The sequence below is a fragment of the Ahaetulla prasina genome, chromosome 1, assembly GCF_028640845.1.
Source record: "Ahaetulla prasina isolate Xishuangbanna chromosome 1, ASM2864084v1, whole genome shotgun sequence".
NCBI lineage: Eukaryota > Metazoa > Chordata > Lepidosauria > Squamata > Colubridae > Ahaetulla > Ahaetulla prasina.
The window spans coordinates 252260412-252284506 of NC_080539.1; the positions used below are offsets into that span (position 1 = coordinate 252260412).

The window sequence follows — 24095 nt, forward strand, 5'->3', positions numbered from 1 at the left end:
ATGGACTCATACAATGACATAGCTAAGATCATGGAGGTTAAACAGATTTCTGTGACAATAGAAATCAGAGTTATAAAAGTGATGGTCTTTCTAGTAGTGATATCTTTGAGTTATGAAACTTGAGTCAGGGTTTAAGGCTATTATGGTCTGCAAGGAGAGCCATTAGATCAGACTTGGACTAAATAAAACTCATTGCTCCTTTCAGACAATGAGCAGCAAAGAGAACTTCACATATTTCAGATATGAGATGTAAATAGATAATGAAATAGAGTAAAACTATGGTTGGCAAGCAGTGGTGAAATCCAATTTTTTTTACTACCGGTTCTGTGGGCATGGCTTGGTGAGTGTAGTGTGGCTTGGTGGATGTGGCAGAGGAAGGATACTACAAAATCTCTATTCCCACCCCACTCCAGGGGAAGGATACTGCAAAATCTCCATTCCCACCCCACTCTGGGGCCAGCCAGAGGTGGTATTTGCCAGTTCTCCAAACTACTAAAAATTTCTGCTGCCGGTTCTCCGAACTGCTCAAAATTTCCGCTACCGGTTCTCCAGAACCTGCTGGATTTCACCCCTGTTGGCAAGGCTGAGGGAAGTAATGACAATTACAGATAAGTGGATAGATAGGGTTAAGAATGTTTAAGGTTAAGGAATGCCGTTTTAAGAGCTCTACTTATTACAATAGGTCAAGATGACTAACATTTATCCATGCAGTTGTCAAAATTTGAGCCAGATTCCAATGTGCTTGTCTCACACCTGTTGTCAGAGACAGTTTAAGCCATTGCAGCCAGCACAAAAGTCTTGTGGCATCTTAAAAACTGAAATAGATTATTAGCCTAGATTTGTTGAGTGGTAGTCCAACATTCCACTTTTTCAGTAAAACTATCACAGCAAATATACAGTATAAATCCATATTTTTTCAAATTGAACTTTTATTTCTTATAGAAATCTAAGCTTTTAACAAGTATAAGATTTGTTTTGTAAGTAATGCAACAGGGCTCAATATTCACATAGGCATCCAATTCCTAATTACAGTACAATAGTGCCAAAATAACAAGTGTCACGAAATTATGCTACAAGTCTTAGTTCCATCAGATACCTATGTTTCTTCATACAACTGAGATTTCAGATACAAGACTTAAGAAAGGGTTAAGGAAGGGGATGACTGCCTCATTACATCTACCCATCCCATCAGATCCAGCAGGAGAGGCACGTTCTGGGCTCCATCAGCCAGGGTCAAGGAAGAGACCATGGCATGGCACTCATCTTGTGGAACATCATCCCTCGAGAAATTACATTGGCCTGACCCTACTAGTCTTTGGAATGACTCTGAAAATGTGGCTTTGTTAACAGGCATGGGGATGCAGGAAATTGATGGAGTCAGCATAATGGTTCTATTGAATTCTATTGGCAGATGTGATTCTTTGGCTACAAATTAATTTTTTATGATTTTTATATTCTTTTGTATTGTCTTTTATTGTTTTAAATTGTTGTGTTGTTCAGTTGCTGTCTCTCATTGTTTAATTGTTGTAAGCTACCCAATCATATATATGAGATAGGTGGCAGTATACTTTAGAAAAAGGCATATATAGATAAGAAATTAAATTAGTCTGAGGAGCATTTTTCATGATGTATGCTTACTTTTAGCAATGGCAATAGCATTTAAACTTATATACTGCTTCATAGTGCTTTACAGCCTTCTCTAAATGGTTTACGGAGTCAACATATCGCACTCAACAATCTGGCTCCTCATTTTACTGACCTTGGAAAAATGGAAGGCTGAGTCAATTTTGAACCTGTCAGGAACTGCTGGCAGTTGGCAGAATTAGCCTGCAATACTTTATTCTAACCACTGTACCACCGTGGCTCTTAATTTCACGTCCATTCTTATTCTGCAGTGTTAACTAGATTTGATTGCCTAGTTAGTCTAAACCCCAATCCCAGCAATGGATTATGATGATGAGGGTGATGTATATCCTATCTTTTCTCCAAAAGTGTCTTACAAAGAGTGTCCTCCAATGATCTTCATCACTGAGAGTGGATCTAAAATAATCCAATATTGAGCAATACCACCACACCATCTTGTCAAATAACACAAATAAATATGGGTATTTATGTGTTTGAAGTATTGGCCCATAAATTCAAAGTGCCATTATAAGATCTTTTGATGTATTTTCTCCAGAGCAATCAGAAAGTTTTTAACTCAGCAATCTGACTCAAAAATGGGAGTTTGAATCCAGCTGGCAGTATCCAAGTGTTGAAAAGATAAAGCAAAATGTCTATACTTCAGTTTCTTATTGATGATGAGAGACAGTAGTGGGTTTCAAATCCCATCGCTACCAGTTCACTCGTGGACGCGTGCATGCACAGAGGGCAGGTAGCTGGAGCCTTATGCCGCCACCAGTAACCCACCATTGGTGAGAGATAATGTTAGATCAAAGTCTCCAGTACTGTGTCCAAGACATATGTGCATACATATAAGTATTTATTTATTTATTTTTATTTATTTATCAATCAGTCAAATTTCTTAACTGTCCATCACCTGACAGAGTATAGCATGCAATTAGGACTCACACTGTTCATGGCTGAAAGGCAACTATGAAACATAGGTATAAACTACCTATTTCTTTACGTTGAAATGTTAGCCATTCTGACTTTCATTATTATGACAAAAGTTATTAACACAAAGCCATTAAAGTGTCCAGGAAAACAAACTGTCATATTCCACCTGCAGTTATTTCAGCATCTTCCCATCCAAAATGTGAGATTGCCAAAATCAGACGGGATCTTGCACAAAATTCTGTCATTCTATCAAAAAAAATGTAAGGTCAAAATCTCACATTTTAATTTGTAGGGCTCTGGATACAATATAGGCGAGCAATGGATGTTTCACTTTCTTCAACAAACTTGTGTAACAGGAATTTAATTTACCATGCTTTAACAAACAGCCATTTCATTTTCTTGAGAGAATATTCATGGATCACAGAGGCAATACACTAACAGGACGCAAAGGTTGACAGAACAGTTTACCCAATGTTTACCAGGCAATGAATTTGTTCAATAATGTGACTTAATACAATATGGTTCCATATAATTATGCTTAGTGAATGTTCTAAAGGTTCGTTAACACTTCATTAAAAATGTGTTTTTATTCTAAGGCACCTTTTTTTAGAATTGCAGTTAATTATTGAAAAATAACTTTTTTCTAATGAAATGGGAACAAATCTCATTTCTTTGAATTATAGTTTTGATTTAGGTTTTCCTGAAAGCATGCTTCTGAGTGCTTTGGCATTATGTCCATCTGGTGCTGGGGGCCATCTGTCATGATCTAGGAGAAAAGAGAAAGTTGCCTCAGAAAGCAAACTAATGCTATTGATTTAAATTTCAAATATTTTTTTTCCAAAGAAAAACACTTAAAACAAGCCTAATGACATGAGTAAGAGTCACTTTTATATAATCTCAAAAAACAAAAAAATGAATATGTTTAACATTTCAGAATATTGTGATAGTCATTTTCTTCTCAATGAAGAAGAAAGAGTTGAGGCATTTGGCTACATTCAAAATCCTGTTTGCTAAGTTTCAATTAAGAATATTGTTTGATTCTTAACACCTGAGTAATTGTCAAAGATATATAAAGGAACTTCAAATGTATAATGGAAATGTAATTGTAAAGGGTACTTTTTATCATCTCTGATGGTTTAGTGATAAAGCTAAAAAATATTGGAATCAGATTTCCCTAATTCAGAATATTCTTAAAATAAATATAAGAATGAGTCCAGAATTTTCTTCTTGGACAAAGGTATTAACAGAAAAATTGGAACTTTTTACTCAGTCTTCCATCCTTCTGAGGTCAGTAAAAAGAGGACCCAGATTATTGGGGGCAATATGCTGTAAACCACTTAGAAAAGGCTGTATAACACTGTGAAGCTGTATATAAATCTAAGTGCTATTGCTATTGCTACATATGCTAACAGTAGCACACAAAGATGGAAAAATACACCGATTCCCACAACTGAAGAATCAATAGTGAAGGTTACGGAATTGGTAAACATGGCAAAATTGATTACTTTTATTAAAGAGAAGAATTAACTATTTTTGTTTCTATTTGGAAACCACTTCTATATTTTTTCTTTACTAAAAACTGAAAAAATATCTAATTTTAGATTTTGGTTATTAGAATGATTTGCTGGAGAAATGGCTTGAAATATTTAGAATTGTAATACAAAAGGTTGAGGGGTTTTTTGTATTCTACTGCACTGAAAGTGGGAAGTCACTACTTTTTTTTCTTTCCTCTTTATCTTCTCTTGCACCTTCTCTTTCTTTTCAAACTTTCTTAAGTTTTGTTTGTATTTGTATTTTAACCCAAAATAAATTCTAGTAATTTTTGCTTTAAAAAAGAATGTTGTTTGACCCCAATCACTGAGTTTGGCATCTTAGCGTACTGTATTTATCTAACCAGTTTTGTTTTAGCCAACCAAAATTAAGCAAACCAGGACTTCACACAATATGTGAAGCCAAGCTGTAAGTTCTGGTTGAAATAGTGTTTCATAACAGATAGGATAGTATTCAAAATTAAGAAAATGCCTTAACTGGGACAATTTGTACACATCCTTAACTTGTTTCACATGAGGGAAATGGGTCCTCTGCTCACCCCAAAATTAAATAGAAATAAGTGGTTGTAATACACACCAAACAATTGCTGATTCCTAAATTAAACCAATTACATGAAAGCACTCTTGGAGGAAAAATCAAAAGAAAATTCCAACAACTGTGGAATGATATTACCAGGGGAGTTGAGACTAATTGTTGTAGAAAGTAGATGTACCCTAAATCTAAATCAGAGATGTGAAAGGTGAGAGATTAAATTATTTACATTTCCAATCTAAGTGAATTTAGATTCCTTTCATTAGCAGAGTTTAGCCAGGAAAGAAAATAAATTAAAAAGTAATAACTTGGCTTTAAGGGAGCAAATTAGAGATCACAAAGATGGAGAATGAAATTCGGCTTTAAATAGAGATTGTTAAACTTCCAACTCTTTCATGTAAACATATGATTAAATTCTATCTTGTAGTATGTTCACTTGAATATCTTTTAACAAACCTAAAAGTTATATGCACCAGAAAAACTTTGCTCAAAATAAATCCAGATTATATTGGTTTATCTTTCTGTATGAATTGAGAGTTTAAAGCTTATAGTAGCTTTAAAGACAAATTCAGCATTTAGTAGGAAATGTGAAAACATCTGAATCAGCGATTTTAGCAGAAAAAAAAGCACGTAATCTGGAAAGTGCAATACAATAATGTCTGGACTAATCTCCTAAGTGAAGTGGAATTTGATTAAGATGGAGAAGTCCTAAAGATAAATTTGTTTTTAATGTCAGGGCAAAAGCATCAGAAAAAAAAAGGAAAGCAGACACCCTCTGCTAAAACAGTCAGGTTACTGTTTTACCACTATTTTTAAAGCATTGTTTTACCTGGAATGTCCCAGAAGGAACTGTATAGGCTTTGTCCACCATCAACCTTCACAGTTTCTCCTGTTATAAAGGAGGCAGCTGGTGAAAGCAGAAAACACACCAAAGCTGATACCTTAAAAGGGAAACAGAATTATTCATTGTTACATTAGTTGCCTCCAGACAAGATGGGAGATACATAAATTCAATAAATAAATAAATAACTGTTAACCATTATAGCACAGGGCCTTTCAGATGTTCAATTCAGGTTTCACTTATTCCTGTTGCTGGATTCACATAATCTCTGTAGTTTGGTGGACAGACTCAGCTTTCATATTATGTTAAGGCACAAACCATGTGTTATCCACAAAGCCTGTACTCACACAACACAAAAAAATGAAGTACAGCTTAGTGTAATGAGGGAACCTGCTCATGGGAGGGAACCTGAGCGGTGTGGCTCAGGCTGTAAGAAGCCTGTTATTAAACACAGCTGCTTGCAATTACTGCAGGTTCTAGTCCCACCAGGCCCAAGGTTGACTCAGCCTTCCATCCTTTATAAGGTAGGTAAAATGAGGACCCAGGGGGGGCAATAAGTTGACTTTGTATATAAATATACAAATAGAATGAGACTATTGCCTTACACACTGTAAGCCGCCCTGAGTCTTCGGAGAAGGGCAGGATATAAATGTAAATTAAAAAATAAAAAAAATAAAAAAAAATGTTGAGAATAGAGCAACACTTATAATCCGGCTCCTTTCTCTGCAGACGAGGCAAATTGTGATACACATCTGAAACATTCATACAATGCAAGTGAGCATAAGAAGTTGGATATTGTGAAGTGTAGGATAAGTATAGTTCTGCCAGCACTATTTTGCTATAAAATACGTGTTTTTAGGGTCTAGAACCTTAGTCACATTTTGAGCTAACAAATGTTAGCTTCATAAGCAAATGTATTTTATTTTCATAAGCAAAAGATTTTATTCGTTCATTGAATAGGTTCACATAATTTGCTTAGTTTTGGTTTAGTATACTTTGTCAATACTTCAGATTAAGTGTATTGTATAAACCAAAACACTAATTAATAACAAAGTCAGTTTGCATTGAACATTAGCAATAAAAATGTATAACATGAAGAGAATTAAATCCAATTTTTAAAATCACCTGAAAACCCAGAAGTTCAAAATATAACAATAAAATCAACATAGTACTATACCTCTTCAGGAAGTCCTAATCTCTTTGCAGGAATCCTCTTAATATTGTCTTTAAACAAATTTTCACCACCTTTGTAGTGTGCAACAGCAGTTTCTGAAAATATAATTCCCTGCAAAGAAAGGACAGCTTCAACATTAAGATTTTATAATTGTTTTTCACAGCAATAAAAACTTTTGACATTCACAAATGATAAACTCTGAATATCAGTACTGAAAAATAAATGACCTCGATTTATAAACCTACAAGCAAACTGTATTGGAAAGGAAGAATTATATCCTTGCAAATAAAGTGCTATTCGACTCAAGCTCCCTTCTTGGCAACTTTGTGGACTTCATGTAAAATCCCACACATCCCACATTTAGCTTACAACTCTGGGGTTTTCTATTTTTATAAATATAGTATGTGTAGTAATTATATTTAATTAATTACTAAATGGAATTACTATACAGACTACATTTATAAAGCAACACAAAGATACCTATCTACCTGTTTTGTAGAGACATCCTACCAGCCAATGAATATTTCAGCTTCAACCAAAACAATACAAGAGCACACAATAGATACAAGCCTCATGGTAAACTGATCCAAACTAGACTGCAGAAAATACGACTTCATTCAAAATAAAACTTTTTTTAAAAAAAGAAAAAAGAAAAGAAAATACGACTTCAGTAGCAGAGTTGTCAATGCCTGGAATGTACTACCAGATTCTGTGGTTTCTTTCCCAAATCCCCAAAACTTTAACCTTAGACTGTCTTCTGTAGACCTCACCCCATTCCTAAGAGGTCTGTAAGGGGCGTGCATAATTGCACCAGGGTGCCTACTATCCCTGTCCTAATGTTTTCTTTTATTCATATCCTTTACATGCATTTATAATTATGTTTACACTTGTATCTGTCATAAAATATATGCTTGACGAAATAAATAAATAAATAAATAAATCTGAAGAGCAATTTCATCCCCAGTGTTAATATTAAAATACTTCTGTAAATATTCTTCCTCAATCTGGGTTGGTCACCGAGACCATGAAGATGGGCTCCAGCTTGAGTCCAAAAGCTCGGAAAACAAAACCTCTGGTCCAGGTGACTGACCCAAATTGGATTCTACAACATTATCCTGGGACACATATATTCACCTTCATTCATGATTCTTCCCCCCAAAAAACAAACTCCACTGAGTGTAGATTACAGCCTCTAATCCCCTTCTCAGTCTTTGGTACTCCAATAGATACTGTATTATGAGCAAAATCTTCTAATCTATGAAAAAGCTCCTATCTTCATCCAAGATTAAATTAGGCAAATAAGATTATCAGAATCAGCTTGAGCATTTTGTTCCAGTCTGTTCTCTAAATCACTTATTTCATAACCTACCGGGGCAACTGAGTTAATCCTCACTCCATTGCATGCCCACTCAATGGCTAAACTTTTGGTCAGGTTATCAACTGCAGCTCTTGCTGCTCCACTGTGCCTGCAAAGGAAGCAAAAGAAGAGGCAGGCTTAATTTCCTTCCACAGGTTAAGTTAGACCACTCTGAAATTAGATGTTGTGATTATGAAATACCTATAACTATACTTTGCTATCTTAACTGGGATTTAGAGTTCAAGAAGCTATCCTCCTCCCAGTAATCTTGGTGCCATGGAACAGTTGTCAGAAATAGTGATCAATTTCCACTCATAGTTTAGCTAGCCAGAGTCAGGATGGTTGAAAATCCCACCTTTTAGTTATTCCAGTCTAATTCATGTGTATAAGCACAGATTTTACAAATAGCACCCAATCTGTATCCCTAGCTATAATAAAATTGCTTATTTGCCTTTATGGATCTTCGAAATACAAATATCTCTAGGATTTCTGAGATTTTAGGGGGTATCAGGCATAATTTTCTCTTACAGCTAGGATTGTTCTCAGGACAGAGTTAGTGGCCAACAAAATGTTCTTTCTCTTTCAACTTATAATTACATGAAACTCTTCCTAAGCGAAAAATATCTGTGTGCACCTGTGTGCATGTTAATGTTCTGTGTGCATGGTTGGTAAGAAATGTGTGCCTGGTTCAAATATGATGTTACTCCATGATGTGGTTTCGTTGTGAGCATGATTTAGCCCCAATGATTGTACATTAGCATTACAGGTAGTCCTTGACTTACAACCATGCATTTAGTGACTTATGACTGTTTTTCACATTTACGACCATTGCAGCATCTCCATGGTTACATGATCAAAATTCAAATACTTGGCAACTGGTTCATATTTTGCAATGTCCCAGGGCCATGTGATCATGTTTTGTGATCTTCTGATAAGCAAAGTCCATGGAGAAGCCAGATTCATTTAACTGTGTTACTAACTTAACCACTGAAATGATTCACTAACAACTGTGGCAAGAAAAGTCGTAAAACGAGGCAAAATTCACTTAACAATTATCTTGCTTAACATTAGAAATTTTGGGCTCAATTGTGGTCATAAGTCAAATACGTAAGTCAATTAACATTCTTTCTTCATGAGTGAATATTCTCTAACAAATCATGCTTTTGCAAGCAGTTGCTATGAACTATTTGTGGGATCCAAGTTTGAGGATCATAAAGATAGGCAAAAGTCCACCATTCCCAAAGATTCCTATGATATCTGTGGAAATATATCAAGAAACAATGGATTTAGAACCAGCCATTGTTCCAGTTAATGTTGATCCCCTTAGAACACACCAAAAATTCCAGTAGTTCAAAGTCTGAAGCAGGGGTGAAATGTTCCCAGTTCGGACCGGCTTGCCCGATCTAGTAGCGATGGCAGCGGGTGGTTCGGAGAACCGGTAGCAAAAATCCCTGGCCCCACCCCCTGCCTCTGCTGAGCCTCGCCATCATCAGGTTTTTTTTTTTACTTTTAAAAGCAGTTTTTCTTCAGCCGAAAACATGCCTTTAAAAGTAAAAAAAAAAAGCCTTTGATGATCCCTCGGCTCAGCTGAGATTGTCAGAACCCTTTAAACTCTTTTTTACAGCTGAAGAGGTCGTAAAAAAAAGTTTTAAAAGGCTCCTCTGGCGATCCCAGCTGAGTTCCTCATCACCAGAACCTTAAAAAACATGTTTTCTACAAGCTCTTCAGCCGAAGAGCTTGTAGAAAACCTCCTTTTAAGAGGTTCTGGGCTGCGATGAAGCACTTACCTGATTACTATTTCTTTCCGGCTGGCAAAGCCATGCTTTACATCAGTTGCATCAGCTAGCAACTGAAGCTGCCTGCCTGGAATCCATCTCCTCAGTCAGCAACTCAATTTGCCAGCTTTGCTGGCTGAGGAACTCTGGGAATTGAAGTCCACAAACCTTAAAGTTACTAAGGTTGGAGACTCCTGATCTAAAAAATATAAATAAAATAATAAAATAAAATATTTGTGCAGCTTTCTGAGATTTGGTGTGTTTCTATAGTATTTAACTACACAAACACACAAAATCTCACAAAGCTGTATGTGGCATTTTGTGTGTGTGTATGTGTGAGTGAGTCAGTCATGTTGTGTTGTGTTGTGTGTGTGTAAAGTGTGAAAATTGGTTTTTGCGCTTTTTGTGGCTGTGTGAGGTTCCTGCTTGTTGCAGGGGCCATTTTGGGTGAAGTGCAGTTGCTTTTACATTGTGTGTGAGTCAGTTGTGTTGTGTGTGTGTAAAGTGTGAAAGTTGGTTTTTGGTACCTCTTATTGTTTTGTATACTTTGTTTATTATTTTTATTATTTATTGTTATTGGCCACGCCCACCCAGTCATCTTACCACCAGGCCATGCCCACTAATTAAGCCACACCCACAGAACCGGTAGGGAAAATTTTTAGATTTCACCCTTGGTCTGTAAAGTCCAGAGTTGGCAATCTCCAATCTCTAAACTGCACATGGCCCTCCAGAATTTTTGGCCTAGCTACTTCTGTTCTTCCTAATCCATCAATGTAGCAGATATTGATTTCTTCAAAACTTTATGATATTCTTATTTCTGCATTGGTAATCTGTACAGTAACTGGGCTTTGCAAAAACAAGGCCACTAAAAAAAATAGGGAGACCACAGTACAATACTGATAAAAAGGGAGCCAGCTAGGGAACAGAGGCTTCAACTTTCCCTGCCTATTAATTTCAAGCTGCAAAACGATATTGCAAAAAGCAGGGAAGTTTCTCTGTGTCTATAAATGTGTGTCTGCTCAGAATTGCCTGAATCGCAAGATAGGAGGCAAATGAATTTGATAAATAAATTAAAATAAATACATTTACTTAGACTTAAGTGACAACAAGCATGCTTTTGGATATTAATAACAGCTTACGATAAGCCAGGCATCCCTTTCCACATATTAGCCACAATATTGACAATGGCACCTCCATGATCCCGCATCCAAGCATTGTATGCTATATGGAAATAGGAGGAAAAAAGAGCAGTAATTAATATCGTTTTTATTTACATTTTCAGAATGTGTACAGAATGCAGTCTCTGTTTGAGTTAATCCCCGCACACACACACCATCTATAGCTAAGTGTATCAATATGGGGGGTTCTGTAATATACAAGATAGCAATGACATTACATTCAGATATTTGCCAAAGGGTACAAGTAACTATGAATGGAAGTTCATTCCCCACATTACTGAAAACATATAAATCCACTCTGTCACACACACCACAAAGCCCAACCCTACCTCACCATGGTAGGGTGGGGTGGGGAGGGTGAACAGTGTAAGCCTACTATACCAGCTAACATGGCTGTGACTTGAAGAAAGATCTATCCCAGTTCTTCCCATCCAAAATCTTTATGGATTGACTCAAAGATGCGGAAGATATAATACCGAGCAGTGAGTCTCCCTGGCTGGGAGGTACCAATAAAGCTACAGGGGAAGAGCAAAGAGACTATCCTAGTAGCAAAGGCATCCATGCCATAGATGGGGTAAATCCTAATATCCCTGCCCCCCCGCCACTGACACAGATTCTAGAGAAAAGAGATCTTTCTGCTATTCAAAGATCTTCAGATCAGGAACATAGAATGTCAATGGCTTATATCTAGGAAAGCTAAACATTGTTAAGGACGAAATGAATAGGTTCAACATTGATATACTTGGCATCATGAACGTCATTGGACTGGCTGTATATGGAGACATTAAAAAATGGTTCAGAATCAGAAAAGGCGATTGGCAAGGCTGCATCCTGTCACCTATACTATTCAACATGTACACAGAAATAGTTATGACAAATGCACATTTGGCGGAATCTATCACTGGCGTTAAAATCGATGGTAGGAATATCAACAACCTCTGATATACAGACAATACAACATTGCTCATGGAAAAAAAGGAGGATCTAGAGAGGCTAATCCTGAGAGTCAAAGATGAAAGTGAAAATTTGGACTGCACCTTAACATCAAGAAAACAAAGATAATGACAACTGCCGAGAACATGCAGGTCAGAGTGCTGATCAATATTGAGATCATCAAAACAGTAAAGAAATTCATCTTCCTCAGCTCTAAAATTCACCAAAGTGGTGAGTGCAGCCCTGAGGTCAGAAGGCATATAGCACTTGGAAGAACTGCAATGTCTGGCATGAATAACATCTGGATGAGTAAAGACATCAGCATCACAACCAAATGCAGATGAGTTAACACAATAATTTTTCTAGTTGCTACTTATGGCTGCAAAACCTGGCCTCTGAAAAAGGCAGATAGGAGAAGGGTGGACATCTTTGAACTGTGGTGCTAGAGGCAACTATTACACATTCTGACAGATTGCAAAAAGACCAAACAAAGAAGTCCTAGAACAAACCTCACCAAAAATATCACTTGAAGCCAAGATCTTCACAGGGGCTGTGATACTTTGGTCATGTCATGCTAGCTGATTCACTCAAAAAGTCAATCATTCAGGGAGTGATCAGTGGGAAAAAGGAGAAGGGGCCGCTCTAGTAGCTGTTGGCTGGACACTATAAAGGATGACCCCAAGGTGATCATGGTGGATCTGAAAGAGGCAACACAAGAGTGCTGATCCGTACAGTGGCCAAGGGTCAGACATGACTGAATGGCTATCAACTCTTTCTTTTATAGAACAACACCCTGAACCTTACACAAGAAGCTGCTTTATATTTACTACTACACTACTATCCCAGTTGGCAGCGTCACTTGGTGATGGCCAGCTTTACCTGGAAATGTCAGTCACTGCCTAGCCAGTCACCACTATCCGTAGCAGGCATTCTAGCATTGAGTCACTCCAAATAAAGTGAAACGATTATATTCCAGTATTATTAATACCAATAAGTATTTTGGTGAGTTATTCAAATTTACAAATTTATAAAATCTAAATGCAGATAACACCTATATTCTAAACAAATAAACAAACTGTAGGGAATAGATTTTAGTATTTCTGATCTAGTCATTAAAGCAGTTCAAATTCTTATTAAATTTCTTCTTTGACTTACAATTAAAACCAACTATTCTCTGTCAGACATGCAGTCTGAATAACTGTTGTGTTATAATTTAGCCTAATTAGCAAAACATGCTAATACATAGTTAGGTTTATCATTATACCTCACTTTCAACCATTATTAATTACGTTGCAACAGCCAAATATATACCAGCTAACAAGAATGTGACCAGCAAAGATTTGTTTCCTGGCAGACCTATGGATAGATCTCTTATTCGTTTGCAGGAGTGTGCTTGCTGGATTTATATCGGGGTGAAATTCACTTACCTTCATTACTGTTTCGCAAATGTGAGCACACGCACCTCCTCCACACAAGCACAGAACCTTCTGTGCATGTGCAGAGGGTCAAAAACAGAACATGGTGACATCCAGGCGGGTGGGCGGAGCCTCCCGCTGCCAGTGCTACCGGTTTGCCTGAGCTGAATAAAACCAGCTGAATTTCACCACTGATTCATATGTCACAATAACCATAACTGCAAATATTTAAATATAAATATAAATATAAAAAATGTCAAGGCATGAAAATGAGAAATGCAAAGTAATCATGCTTCAAATGGCTTTATGAACAAAACTTCAAGTAAGCAATCACCTGCTTTACAGCAATAGAAAGTTCCAGTCAAGTTGGTTTCAATAACAGCATGCCAGCCTTTTGCGTTTATTAGTTCAGATGGGCTAGGAAACTGCCCTCCTCCATTGTTGACCAAAAAATCTATCCTACCATGAAGATCTAATGTTGCTTTCACCAGTGCCTCTACCTACAAGGAAAAATAAAGCGGAGCGGTAAGATTGATATTCCATTTGCAAATTTCTGTACAAGATTAAAATCACTAACTGGCCTTTTGTCTAAGGTCAAATATAGTATTTGTCTATAAACTTACGTAAGAGTGGTGTTTTTTTTAATAGAAAATCCTTTCCACAAAATAGTTTTGAGTACTGTTAGAAATCACGAAATGGCAGTTAAAAATATCACCTAGAATATTCCATAACAAGGGAATTCTACAACAACCGAAGATTTCATCACAATGACAAAATTTCTGTTGTGATTTGGCTACAGTATGCCTGCAGAAGGATTTGTACAAGTTTATTGAGAGTTAACTCTTAAACATAATTCATAAAGAAGAAAACAAGAGTATTATTACTTATAAAACTCAGACACAGTAGTTATTATGTTATATAGTTATTATATAATGTTATAGTTCCATCTTAGGCATGAAAGCCAGCTGGGTGACTTTGGGTCAGTCACTCTTTTTCAGCCCAACACACCTCACATGATTGTTATTGTGGGTACAATAGGAGGAAGATGTGTTGGATATGTTCGCCGCCCTGAGTTTTTTTGTGAAAAAAAAGGCAGAAAACAAACAAACAAACTATAAAAATTGTAGTCAAAGGTCCTTATTATAATTCTGCAAAATGTGTTTTCACTGTATCTGCCTGGCTACCAATGACAGAAAGTTGATCAAGAGGTCTATGACTTTAGCAACTCTTTGAAAGGGATTCAATGGCAGTGGCAGTGACATCAGTCCTGTCATTTTAGATGCATATTTCAGACCAAGCCTCTACAAAGCAAATTATGTTTCCACATGACATCTGGTAACATGATGTTTCCTTTCCTGGGAAAGATGATCAAGCCCAGTCACAGTTAGAATACAACAATTTATATATTTAGCTATGTCTTGGATGTCCTGGATGTAGAACTATTGCACTAAAAGTCACAGCTTGTAATGGTGTCCTCTTAACAAAGGAAAGCTGGCAGGCAGTGCTGTACTTGGAAGCTGTGTGCCAAATAAGCAGAATTATTTATAGCACAATGATGGGAAAGCTTTATTAGAAGGCAAGGATGCCCTAGTGGATAGAGATTAAAACTCAGCATTCAACAAGTTTCCCCCTAGGAGGTTTATTTGAAGCTGCTGTAACAAATTACTCAGAGAAACAAAGCTGCTGACAGATGTAGATATATGAAAAATAAGGTATTTTAAGCTGTATAAAAAAGAATTTTTTAAAAGGGCCCTTGATCCCTTTCAGAGTGACAATGTTATCTTAGTTTCTTGAGGGAGACATCTTTGTAGCCACATCTTCAGGAAGAAGAGACCCCCTTTTCTGATTCTGTCACCAAAGGGAAACACAGGCCAAATTTTTCTGATTGAAGCGCATTCAATTTGCAACGTACTACTCTCTCAGGTTTTGTGCCCCTTGTTCTTGGAAACAGTGATTTATTTTATTTATTTATTTTTATTTATTTGAGTTAGCATGCTATGTAAAGATCTGTGATTTTTGAATCATAGCATACAACCTAGCAGATCGCACTAATTTAGAAAATCACAGTATTAAAGTATTGGGCAATCCTACACAAAAGTGAATTCCGATATTGTGCTAAGCCGTAATTTGTTCAACTATTATTTACCAATAAAGCCACAAGATGATAAACCACACAAAGCAAAATGTGTTATACTATGGTATATGAATCTAGTTAAACTATCATTTAAAAAGCTATTTTTAACATATCCTTCTTTGCTGGAATTGATTCTTGACTCAATAGATTCTGATTTGGGGTTTTGTACATTTGATAGCTCACTTTCTGTTTGACTCTTTGGCCTAAATTAGGATCAATTACCTTGTTGTCATTTCCAGCCTAATACTCAATTTGTTTATTTAACAGCTCTGTCATGCACTAGACAGGAAGTTCAGGCTAGAGATCACAACATATATTTAAAATTGTGTAATATTGCTGAAAATGGTTGGAGATGAAGCCTAGACAAAAGCATTATATTGAGGCAGATTACTTACTCATAGAATTCAAAATTGCTTACATATACAGGTAGTCCTTGACTTACAACCACAACTGAGCCCAAAATTTCTGTTGCTAAATGAGACAATTATTTAGTGAGTTTTACCCCATTTTACGACGATTCTTGCCACAGTTGTAAAGTGAATTATTTCAATTGTTAAGTTAGTAACATGGTTGTTAAATGAATCTGGCTTCCCCATTGACTTTGCTTGTCAGCAGGCTGGAAAAGTGATCACAGGACCCTTGGATACTGCAGCCATCATAAATATGAGTCAGTTGCCAAGGGTTTAAATTTTGATCACGGGGATGCTGCAGTGGTCGTAAGTGTGAAAAACAATCAAGTCACTTTTTTCAGTGCTGCTGTAACTTTGAATGGTCACTAAATAAACGTTATGAGTCAAGAACTACCTGTACCGGCAATACAAATCCTACAAAATACTATAGCATTGAACCAGAGTTTTTCCTTTTCTAAAATCAAAGCAATTGCCAAATTATAATTCCATTTCCATCTCAGTAAATGGAACATCACCTAAAGCAGGGATCCTCAACATGATGTTGTCAGGCCTGGAAACCATACTAGACTTTAGGGTTCCAGACGCTGCCACATTTTTCCCCTGAGGGGAAGAAGGGGGGTTGAGGGGTATGGTAACATTCTTCAAGCGGTCAGGTCGGATGGTGTTCACATCTGCAGGAAGAGTGGCGAGAAGATATTCGAATGAACTGGGAGAACGTGGGACGTGGGACAGCAAAGGGGTTAGGGGGGTGGGACTCTTGGGGTTTGTATAACTGGGAAAAGAATCCGGAAGTTCAGTTTTGGAATTTCACTCATCGTGTGCCAATTTCCTCATGCTAGTAAAGAACTCTGAAAGACAATGGCTTCTGAGTTTTTTTTATGCAGAAGAGGTTTTTCTGGAACCTTGACAGATGTCTTTTGATATTTTCCAAATTGTTAAAGATGGATGTTGCCAACAAATCACATAGGATTTAAAATATATATATTAATAAAGTGTAAACTATTTTAGAGTTTACAAAGCATCAAATGCCTCCTCCTACATTTAGTATTACAATTATTTAAAATTGTATAATATAGCTGACTGACTCCTAACTGATGTAAAAACAACTGGAAACAGCAACATTTGCCATTTCCAGCAAAGGAACTTGTATTTAGATCACTTTTTTGTGGTTTAATCTTCCGATATTGAGATGAAAATACCCTTTTTTCCACTGTAATAATAAAAAGAATAACCCAGTGAACCATACACTATAAATGTGTGGAAATGTGGAAGAAATGTAAATGTGGAAGACTACAGTGTTTTTTTACCTCTTCTTCTTTGCGAATGTTGCATTGTATGGGAGTCACCTGGACAGAACTGGTGGAGGGAATTTCAGCAGCTAACTCTGTCGCTGCAGCTTTTAATCTGTCAAATTTACGAGAGGCAATCACTACATTACTACCTGCAAAGCAAAATGAGAAGCATTTCAACATTAGTACAAGTTGTACAAAGATTAAACCAGATCTCTCGCTGAAGTATTAAATCTGGGCTAATCATCCCTTCAGTATCACTTTCAGGCAGTGGTGCAGGGGTGGGTTCCACTTACCTTTTTTACTGGTTCACAATGGGAGCGCATGTGTGCGTGCTTCTGTGCAGATCACCCCTGATGATGTCATGGTGGGTGGGCAGAGTCTCCTGCCAGTTTTACTACTGATTCTATAGAACCAGACTGAACCAGGAGCAACCCACCACTGCAGTGGTGGATTGCTACGGTTCACCCCGGGTCGGGCAAACTGGTAGCAGCGGCAGCAGGAGGAGGCTCTGCCCAACCACCCGATTGCTTCTGCACATGCACACACATGCCCATGAGCAAACCAGTAGCGACGGGTTTTGAAACCCGCCCCTGCTTTCAGGCCTATCAAGAGATTACTGCTACTTGTAAACCTACAAAGAAAGAGAACATGAAAACTGTTCTTATTCCAATCTGATATTTAGTTTACGAACAGCATGCATTCTCTTCCTAATATTAGGGCTAATTCTTCGAGCATCACAAACAGCTGGAAACTAGGCAAGTCAATTATCAAACCAAGTAGCAGTCCAACACCCCTCCTCCCCAAAAATGAATAGCTTCAAGTCCTTTATACATACTGGAGAAAATGGGACAAGAAATGGAACCTTGATTTCATTATAAACAGGGCTTGCATCCTTCCCTAATGGCTTTTTAGCTTTCCCACAATAAATGACATTAGTCTGTCCTTCAAAGTCTGTTGATACAAGTGAAATTAAACATGCAATGAGCCAAGGTTCTGTCCCATGACTGAACTTGCTCCCCTCTAAATCTTCTTCAGAAAGTCTTCAAAGAGTCTTCAGAAAGTCTTCTTCAGAAAGTCTTCAAAGCGTGTCACTTCTCAGTTCGTAAGATAGCATTTTCATTTATATATTGAACAAAGACTTTTCAATAATGTCCTAGCTCAGTAGTGGAATTTGACTAATATATTACTTCAAATAAGTTAACAGCAAAACCTGTTGATCCAAAGAACCATATCTTGTCTTAAAGGCAGGGGGGGCGGGGGAGAGAGAGAGAGAGAGAGAGAGAGAGACTTTAGTTCAGTCATTGACCAATAAAAAGAAAATAATAAAATGAATAGCAGAAAACTATCCCCCAGAAACAAGAACTATTAGCAACTATTTGTGGAAGAAGTTTACACATATTGTAGCAACATTTTATTACTTTTGGAGAAATACATTTATCTTGATTATTATTATTTTTTTTATTTCATTTTGTCACAACAGTATACACAAACATTGTCATAAATAATACAACATATCTTGAAGAAGATATTTAACTATTTAACAGATAGTGCAGATAAAAGCTCTCAGAATGCACTGAAATTTAAATAAAAGAGGGGTCATCTAAAAGTATTTTGTGTTTAAGATCTGAACAACAATGGTAAGTTTATCCATTGCCATTTTTATGTCTCTACCCTGGGCATACCATCAATGCCTTAGTTCAGTGTTTGAAGACTGAAAGGGTCTGGATAGAGAACAGACTTCAGCTGAACCTTGGCAAAACTGAATGGCATTGGATTTTGGAGTCCACTGGTTCTGAGTCTATGCCACTTTGATGCTGGATACAGTTGCATTGACCCAGACAGACCCCATGTGCAAGCTGGGAGACATTCTAGACTCACAACTCTTGCCTGATGAACAAGCAGTTGTGACTAGGAATCCTTTGTACAGCTTTGTATGTGTGCCAGTTGCATCTGTCCCTGGTTCAGCAGGTCCTAGTGGTGATTAATACCTTAGTCATCAGATTGGACTACTGCAATGCACTCAACTTGGGGCTACCCTTGAATATCCAGAAGCTTCAGCTGATAGAGAATGCAGCAGCATAAGCAGTTATGTGTTCCTAGAACAGCACAAGTTATACTTCTGTTCCCCAAGCTTCTTTTTCTTGCTTCTAGATCAATTCAATGTGCTGGTTTTAGGTTTAAAGTCTTTTTTTGCGGTGGGACAAGGCTATCTGTGGAACTCTCTCTCTCCTTAATTACATCAGCTCATCCATTAGATCTGGCAGAGGAGACATGCGATAAAGGACACCAAATGTAGCTCCAGACTTACATTTGGTGAGTCCTAGGAGATGTGTCTTCATTGTTGTGACACCCACTTTATGGAACATTCTTCCCCCCAAGATTAGATTAGGTCAATCCCTTTTAATATTGCAGAAGTTCCTCAAGACCTGCTTATCTTATCAGGCCTGGGCCCACCAAGAACCAAAGACATGCTTAGATCGCTCCTTTTCTGAGGTACACATTTTTCATATTCTCTTTGCCTTCATTCATATCTGTTGTTTTATATCATTGTTGTATGCTGCTCAGAATTGTCTTTTGTGAAATGAGCAGCTATACAAATTATAAATAAATAAGTAAGTTTCTTGAGAAAGGAGAGCAAATCCCCATCAGTTTTAATGTTACATTAATAAATACTAATCACTTCAAAAGCATGCTGGGAATCCTAAATTATATAGTAAAAACTACATATAGTAGTGGACTCTTCTTAATTACATTTTATAGTTACAGAGTCACAGAAATCAAAGAATTGAAGAATTGGAAGGATCTATAAAAAAATCATATAGTTCTATTTTCTGCAATGTGCTGGAAAACTAATTAAACCATCCTCAAAACTAGCTGTCCAGATTCTTCTTAAAAACTTCCAGAGATGGGAAAACCACAACTTCAGTGGATTGCCTATTGAAATCGATTGTTGAACTGTAGGTCCATAATGCCTACTTTAAGTAACAGGTTAAGCTAACTAATTTGAATGATGAGTTAATTGCAGTGTGCGAACACAACTTCGATACTCTTTAATATATTTCTGCACATTTCATTCCACTAAAACAGATACACTCTTCAATAAAAATGACTTTGTAGTTTTATCATGTCCTTGAATTGAAATCCAAGTAACACAAATGGCAACTTCCTAGTATAACCTATGGATATTTCTCAAATAATATCAGCATTAGATTTTAAACAGTGTTCATATGATATTAAGTATAACCCAGTGATTTTCAAGCTGGAAATCACATGCATTGCAACTCAATGCCAATTATCCAGTAGTTAAACTTTCAGAAGTTTTTTGCACAACAGAATTAACAGAATACCTATCATTGTCCCACTTCTATCCAGTATCCAGTTCTTTATCAATGTTTTGCTATGGTTATACCATTCAAATCATTATACCCAGTTAGCACTAGCTGGAATTTGACAGTATTATTATTTATTTTAAAAGACTATTTAATACTAATTAAAATAACAGCTATTCCTAAATCAGATGACATCAAACATGGTTAAGGGACCATGCACATCAAGGGGGAGATGTCACGTATGCATTCCCATTAATCACACAATGTAGCTTAAAATGTTATGTCAACCAGCTTTAGAGATCACAATCTGCTTTTTCAGTTAATTTATTTATTGTTCAAATAACACCCTCACCCACCCCACACAAACCCATATTCCCAAAGGTGACTGAAATTTTCTGGCTTTACATACACTAAGTCAAAATGTCGGTGTACAAAATAAGGAAGACAATCTTGACCAGATATTCCTCTTTAAAAGGAACTTATTTTTTTAAAAAAATCCAAAACTTCCAGACAATATTTGGAGCAGTTCAGATAGATACCTCCCTAGTCCACAGGTCTTTTTTCTTTCCTAGTGGAAAGAAAAAAATCCACAAGTCCAGAGAATGAAACATTAATCTGAGCCACAATTCAGCTTCAAGAACTAAGTACAGGTCATCCTCGACTTATGACCACAATTGAGCCCAACATTTTTGTTGTTAAGTGAGACATTTGTTAAGTGAGTTTTGCCCCATTTTATTACCTGTCTTGCCACACTGGTTAAGTGAATCAGTGCAGTTGTTAAATTAGTAATCTGGTTGTTAAGTGAATCTGGCCTCCCCACTGACTTTGCTAGGCAGGTTGCAAAAGGGTATCATGTGACTTTGGGACACCACAACGGTCATAAATATGAGCCAGCTGCCAAGCATCTGAATTTTGATCATGTGACCATGGGGATGCTGCAAAGATTGTAACTGTGAAAAATGGTCATAAGCCACTTTATTCAGTGCTGTTGTAACTTTTAATGGTCCCTAAATGAACCGATGTAAGTTGAGGACTACCTATAATCATATAAGATATGAAACAGCAGAAGCACAAGCAATGAAAGCACGACAGAGATGGGGACTAGTTTTTGATTTCGTAAAAGAAGAGTTTAATAAAAAAAATGATTTTTACATAATTATAGCAGGACACTGCAGTGAGTAGCCTACTATATTTTTCTTCTTAAAGAGGAAGAGGAATATAAGCACCTATGCGTTAATTTTTTACTTTATTGTTTTCCTGAAAAACATTTAAGAGTTACAAATCTGCTCCAGGAATCTGACAAGTTGCATTGCTTAGTTCCCATAATCTTATGGATGCTTGACTAAAAGTCAATCACAGCTTCCAGAAAAGCATTCCCACCCCAGATTGAGCTAGATGTGCAGGAAAAACCTGTCAATAGCCACTAAGCAGAAGGATGGGGCGCATTATCTTAATCCATCTGTCAGTAGTTTGAATATTGTTAAAGTAATGCTCATCATAAAGCCAAACTCCAACTAAATCACCGATCCCATTCACATCTAGCAAAAGAGTTTATTTTAAAAGAGTCCATACACTATAGAAATAGAGCAGAATACCAGCTTTGGATAAAACTGTCACGTAATCACTATGTCATGTTACAATATAAGCTAACACAGTTGAAAATCTAAACTTGTTTAATGTTTTATAGACTGAGCAAGTGAAGAGGGAAAAAGAGAAGCAGAATCCTAAGGCATCATACAATAGGTTTTCTTGAATTTTCTTTATCTCCTGCAGTATTTCCTTCAGTTATACACCATTCATATATGATCAGCTTCTCATTAAATTATGCTTCCTACTGATACTCTTTTTTCTCTTTCTTATTCTGAGATGTCTTCAAAACGATTCCTCTTGATATTCACCAAAATGGGCACAGACACAACATATAGAAAGGGACAAAAGATGGTGGGATAAATATGAGGGCTTCCCAAAGCTTTCTTCTATATGTCCCATAAACTCAATGACAAAACTAGTTGGGCTATTGGGAGCTGACACCCAAACAATCTGAAGAAAATTCAACTTTTTCTTCCTCCTAGCCCCTTTCCTTCTTTCCATGAAAATCCCTGGGCCTGTTCTAGTAACTTCATAGCAGATAACTTATTATGAAAAGCAGTCCCAGACACCAAACTTCTAAAGAGAGAGAACCTGCACGCTCTCTCTCGTCACTCTTATTGTCCCAAAGGTGCTTTTTCAAGAGGCAACTGGGCTTTCTGGTTTTTCTTTGAAGACTTTTGGCTTCTCATGGAATTCCCCACCATCCAAGCTTCTTGGAGAAGCGAAACATCTTCCAAAAACAATAATAATCAAGAAAGTCCAGTTGCCTTTTGAAAGAAAGCACCAGTGGTGGGATTCAAGTAATTTAACAACCGGTTCTCTGCCCTAATGATTTCTTCCAAAAACCAGTTTGCCAAACTGCTCAGAAAGTTAACAACCGGTTCTCCCGAAGTTGTGCAAACTGGCTGAATCCCACCACTGGAAAGCACCTTTGGGACAACCATGACCCCTGGATGACTGAGACTCTCCATAGACATCCTGTCACTCTTGTCAAAGTCCTAAAGCTACAATCAGTAACACGGAGGAAGAACTCGCAGGAGAGTCTCTTAACTTAGCAGGCATAGATAGCTTCCACCCTTCCACCTCTCTCATTCCTCCAGGGGAGGAGAAATCAGCCCGCTCTCTCTCCTTTCGGAGATCCGTTGCCCACCGAGATGCAGCAGCTCAGCAGCTATAGCCTTGCCGATGCCGGTGCCCCCGCCCGTCACGATGGCCACGTGATTGCGAAAGAGTCCGGCCGCCAGAATCCCCCTGCCACCGCCGTTACTGAACGACGACGCCATTTTGACAGCTCTCAGTCGTACTCTGAACCCTCTTAAAGCCATTCATATCGCCGGGAGCGTTCCGGATCACGTGACTTGAGCCGCTCCTCCCCGCTCCCTCCCCTCCCCTCTCCCTCCTCTTTCGAAATCGGAAGGCTCCCTCTGGAATAGCGTGCACAGTACAGTGGCAGCCTTCTCCCCGCCACGCCCACCCGCTTGCGAGGGAGGTGGCAGAGGGGCGTCTCTTGCTCAATGCAAGCTAATGGCACGCGAACGGGATTGTGCCTTTTCGTTGCAGGAGGGAGGGAGGGAGGGAGGGAAAAAAAGGGGGGGGGGGTCGCCAGAACACAATCCTCATTCTATACCCTCCTCCCCTTTTTCCCCTCGCAAGCACAAAAGGTCTGTCTCCGCCGGGTTCCTCCTCTCCCTACTAGAGACGGGAGGAGAAGGCAGGCGGGGGGTTAGAGATCCCACTCCGCCCATTCTATTCTAGACAATTCGCGATCCGTGAGCCACATCCCCCCCCAACCCACCCATCCCCAATAATATCAAAAGAATATTGGGCGGTGATGGAGCGCTAGATCATCGATTTCCCCCCCCCCCCGCTTTTTGATTTCGCACCCGGCATTGTCTCCCGGCGAAGCGATGCAAACCCCGTTCCTTACAGGGTACAAGAGCCGCTCGAAGCGGGGAGCTCCCGGTCCTCCTTGAAAAGGATCGATCAGACAGACGCCTCTCCCTCCGACCGGTTGCAGATGCGAAGG

At 38.0% G+C, this 24095-nt stretch overlaps 1 protein-coding gene across 3 annotated transcripts; it reads right to left on the minus strand.

Annotated features, from left to right (window-relative positions):
* Positions 1-922: 922 nt before the first annotated feature.
* Positions 923-24060, minus strand: PECR (peroxisomal trans-2-enoyl-CoA reductase). 3 transcript variants are annotated; one of them, XM_058195931.1, is made up of 8 exons: positions 23953-24060; positions 17166-17299; positions 13649-13814; positions 10928-11009; positions 8026-8122; positions 6660-6767; positions 5471-5582; positions 923-3325 (listed from the first exon to the last, which is right to left on the minus strand). In XM_058195931.1, exons 1-8 carry the CDS (start codon positions 23957-23959, stop codon positions 3237-3239), a joined length of 795 nt encoding a protein of 264 aa, XP_058051914.1. In that variant the 5' UTR covers positions 23960-24060; the 3' UTR covers positions 923-3236. The 3 variants fall into 3 exon arrangements, with proteins under 3 accessions (XP_058051914.1, XP_058051906.1, XP_058051898.1); XM_058195923.1 differs by lacking the exon at positions 23953-24060 and adding an exon at positions 20498-20534; XM_058195915.1 differs by lacking the exon at positions 23953-24060 and adding an exon at positions 23220-23409 and having other exon boundaries at positions 924-3325.
* Positions 24061-24095: the final 35 nt, after the last annotated feature.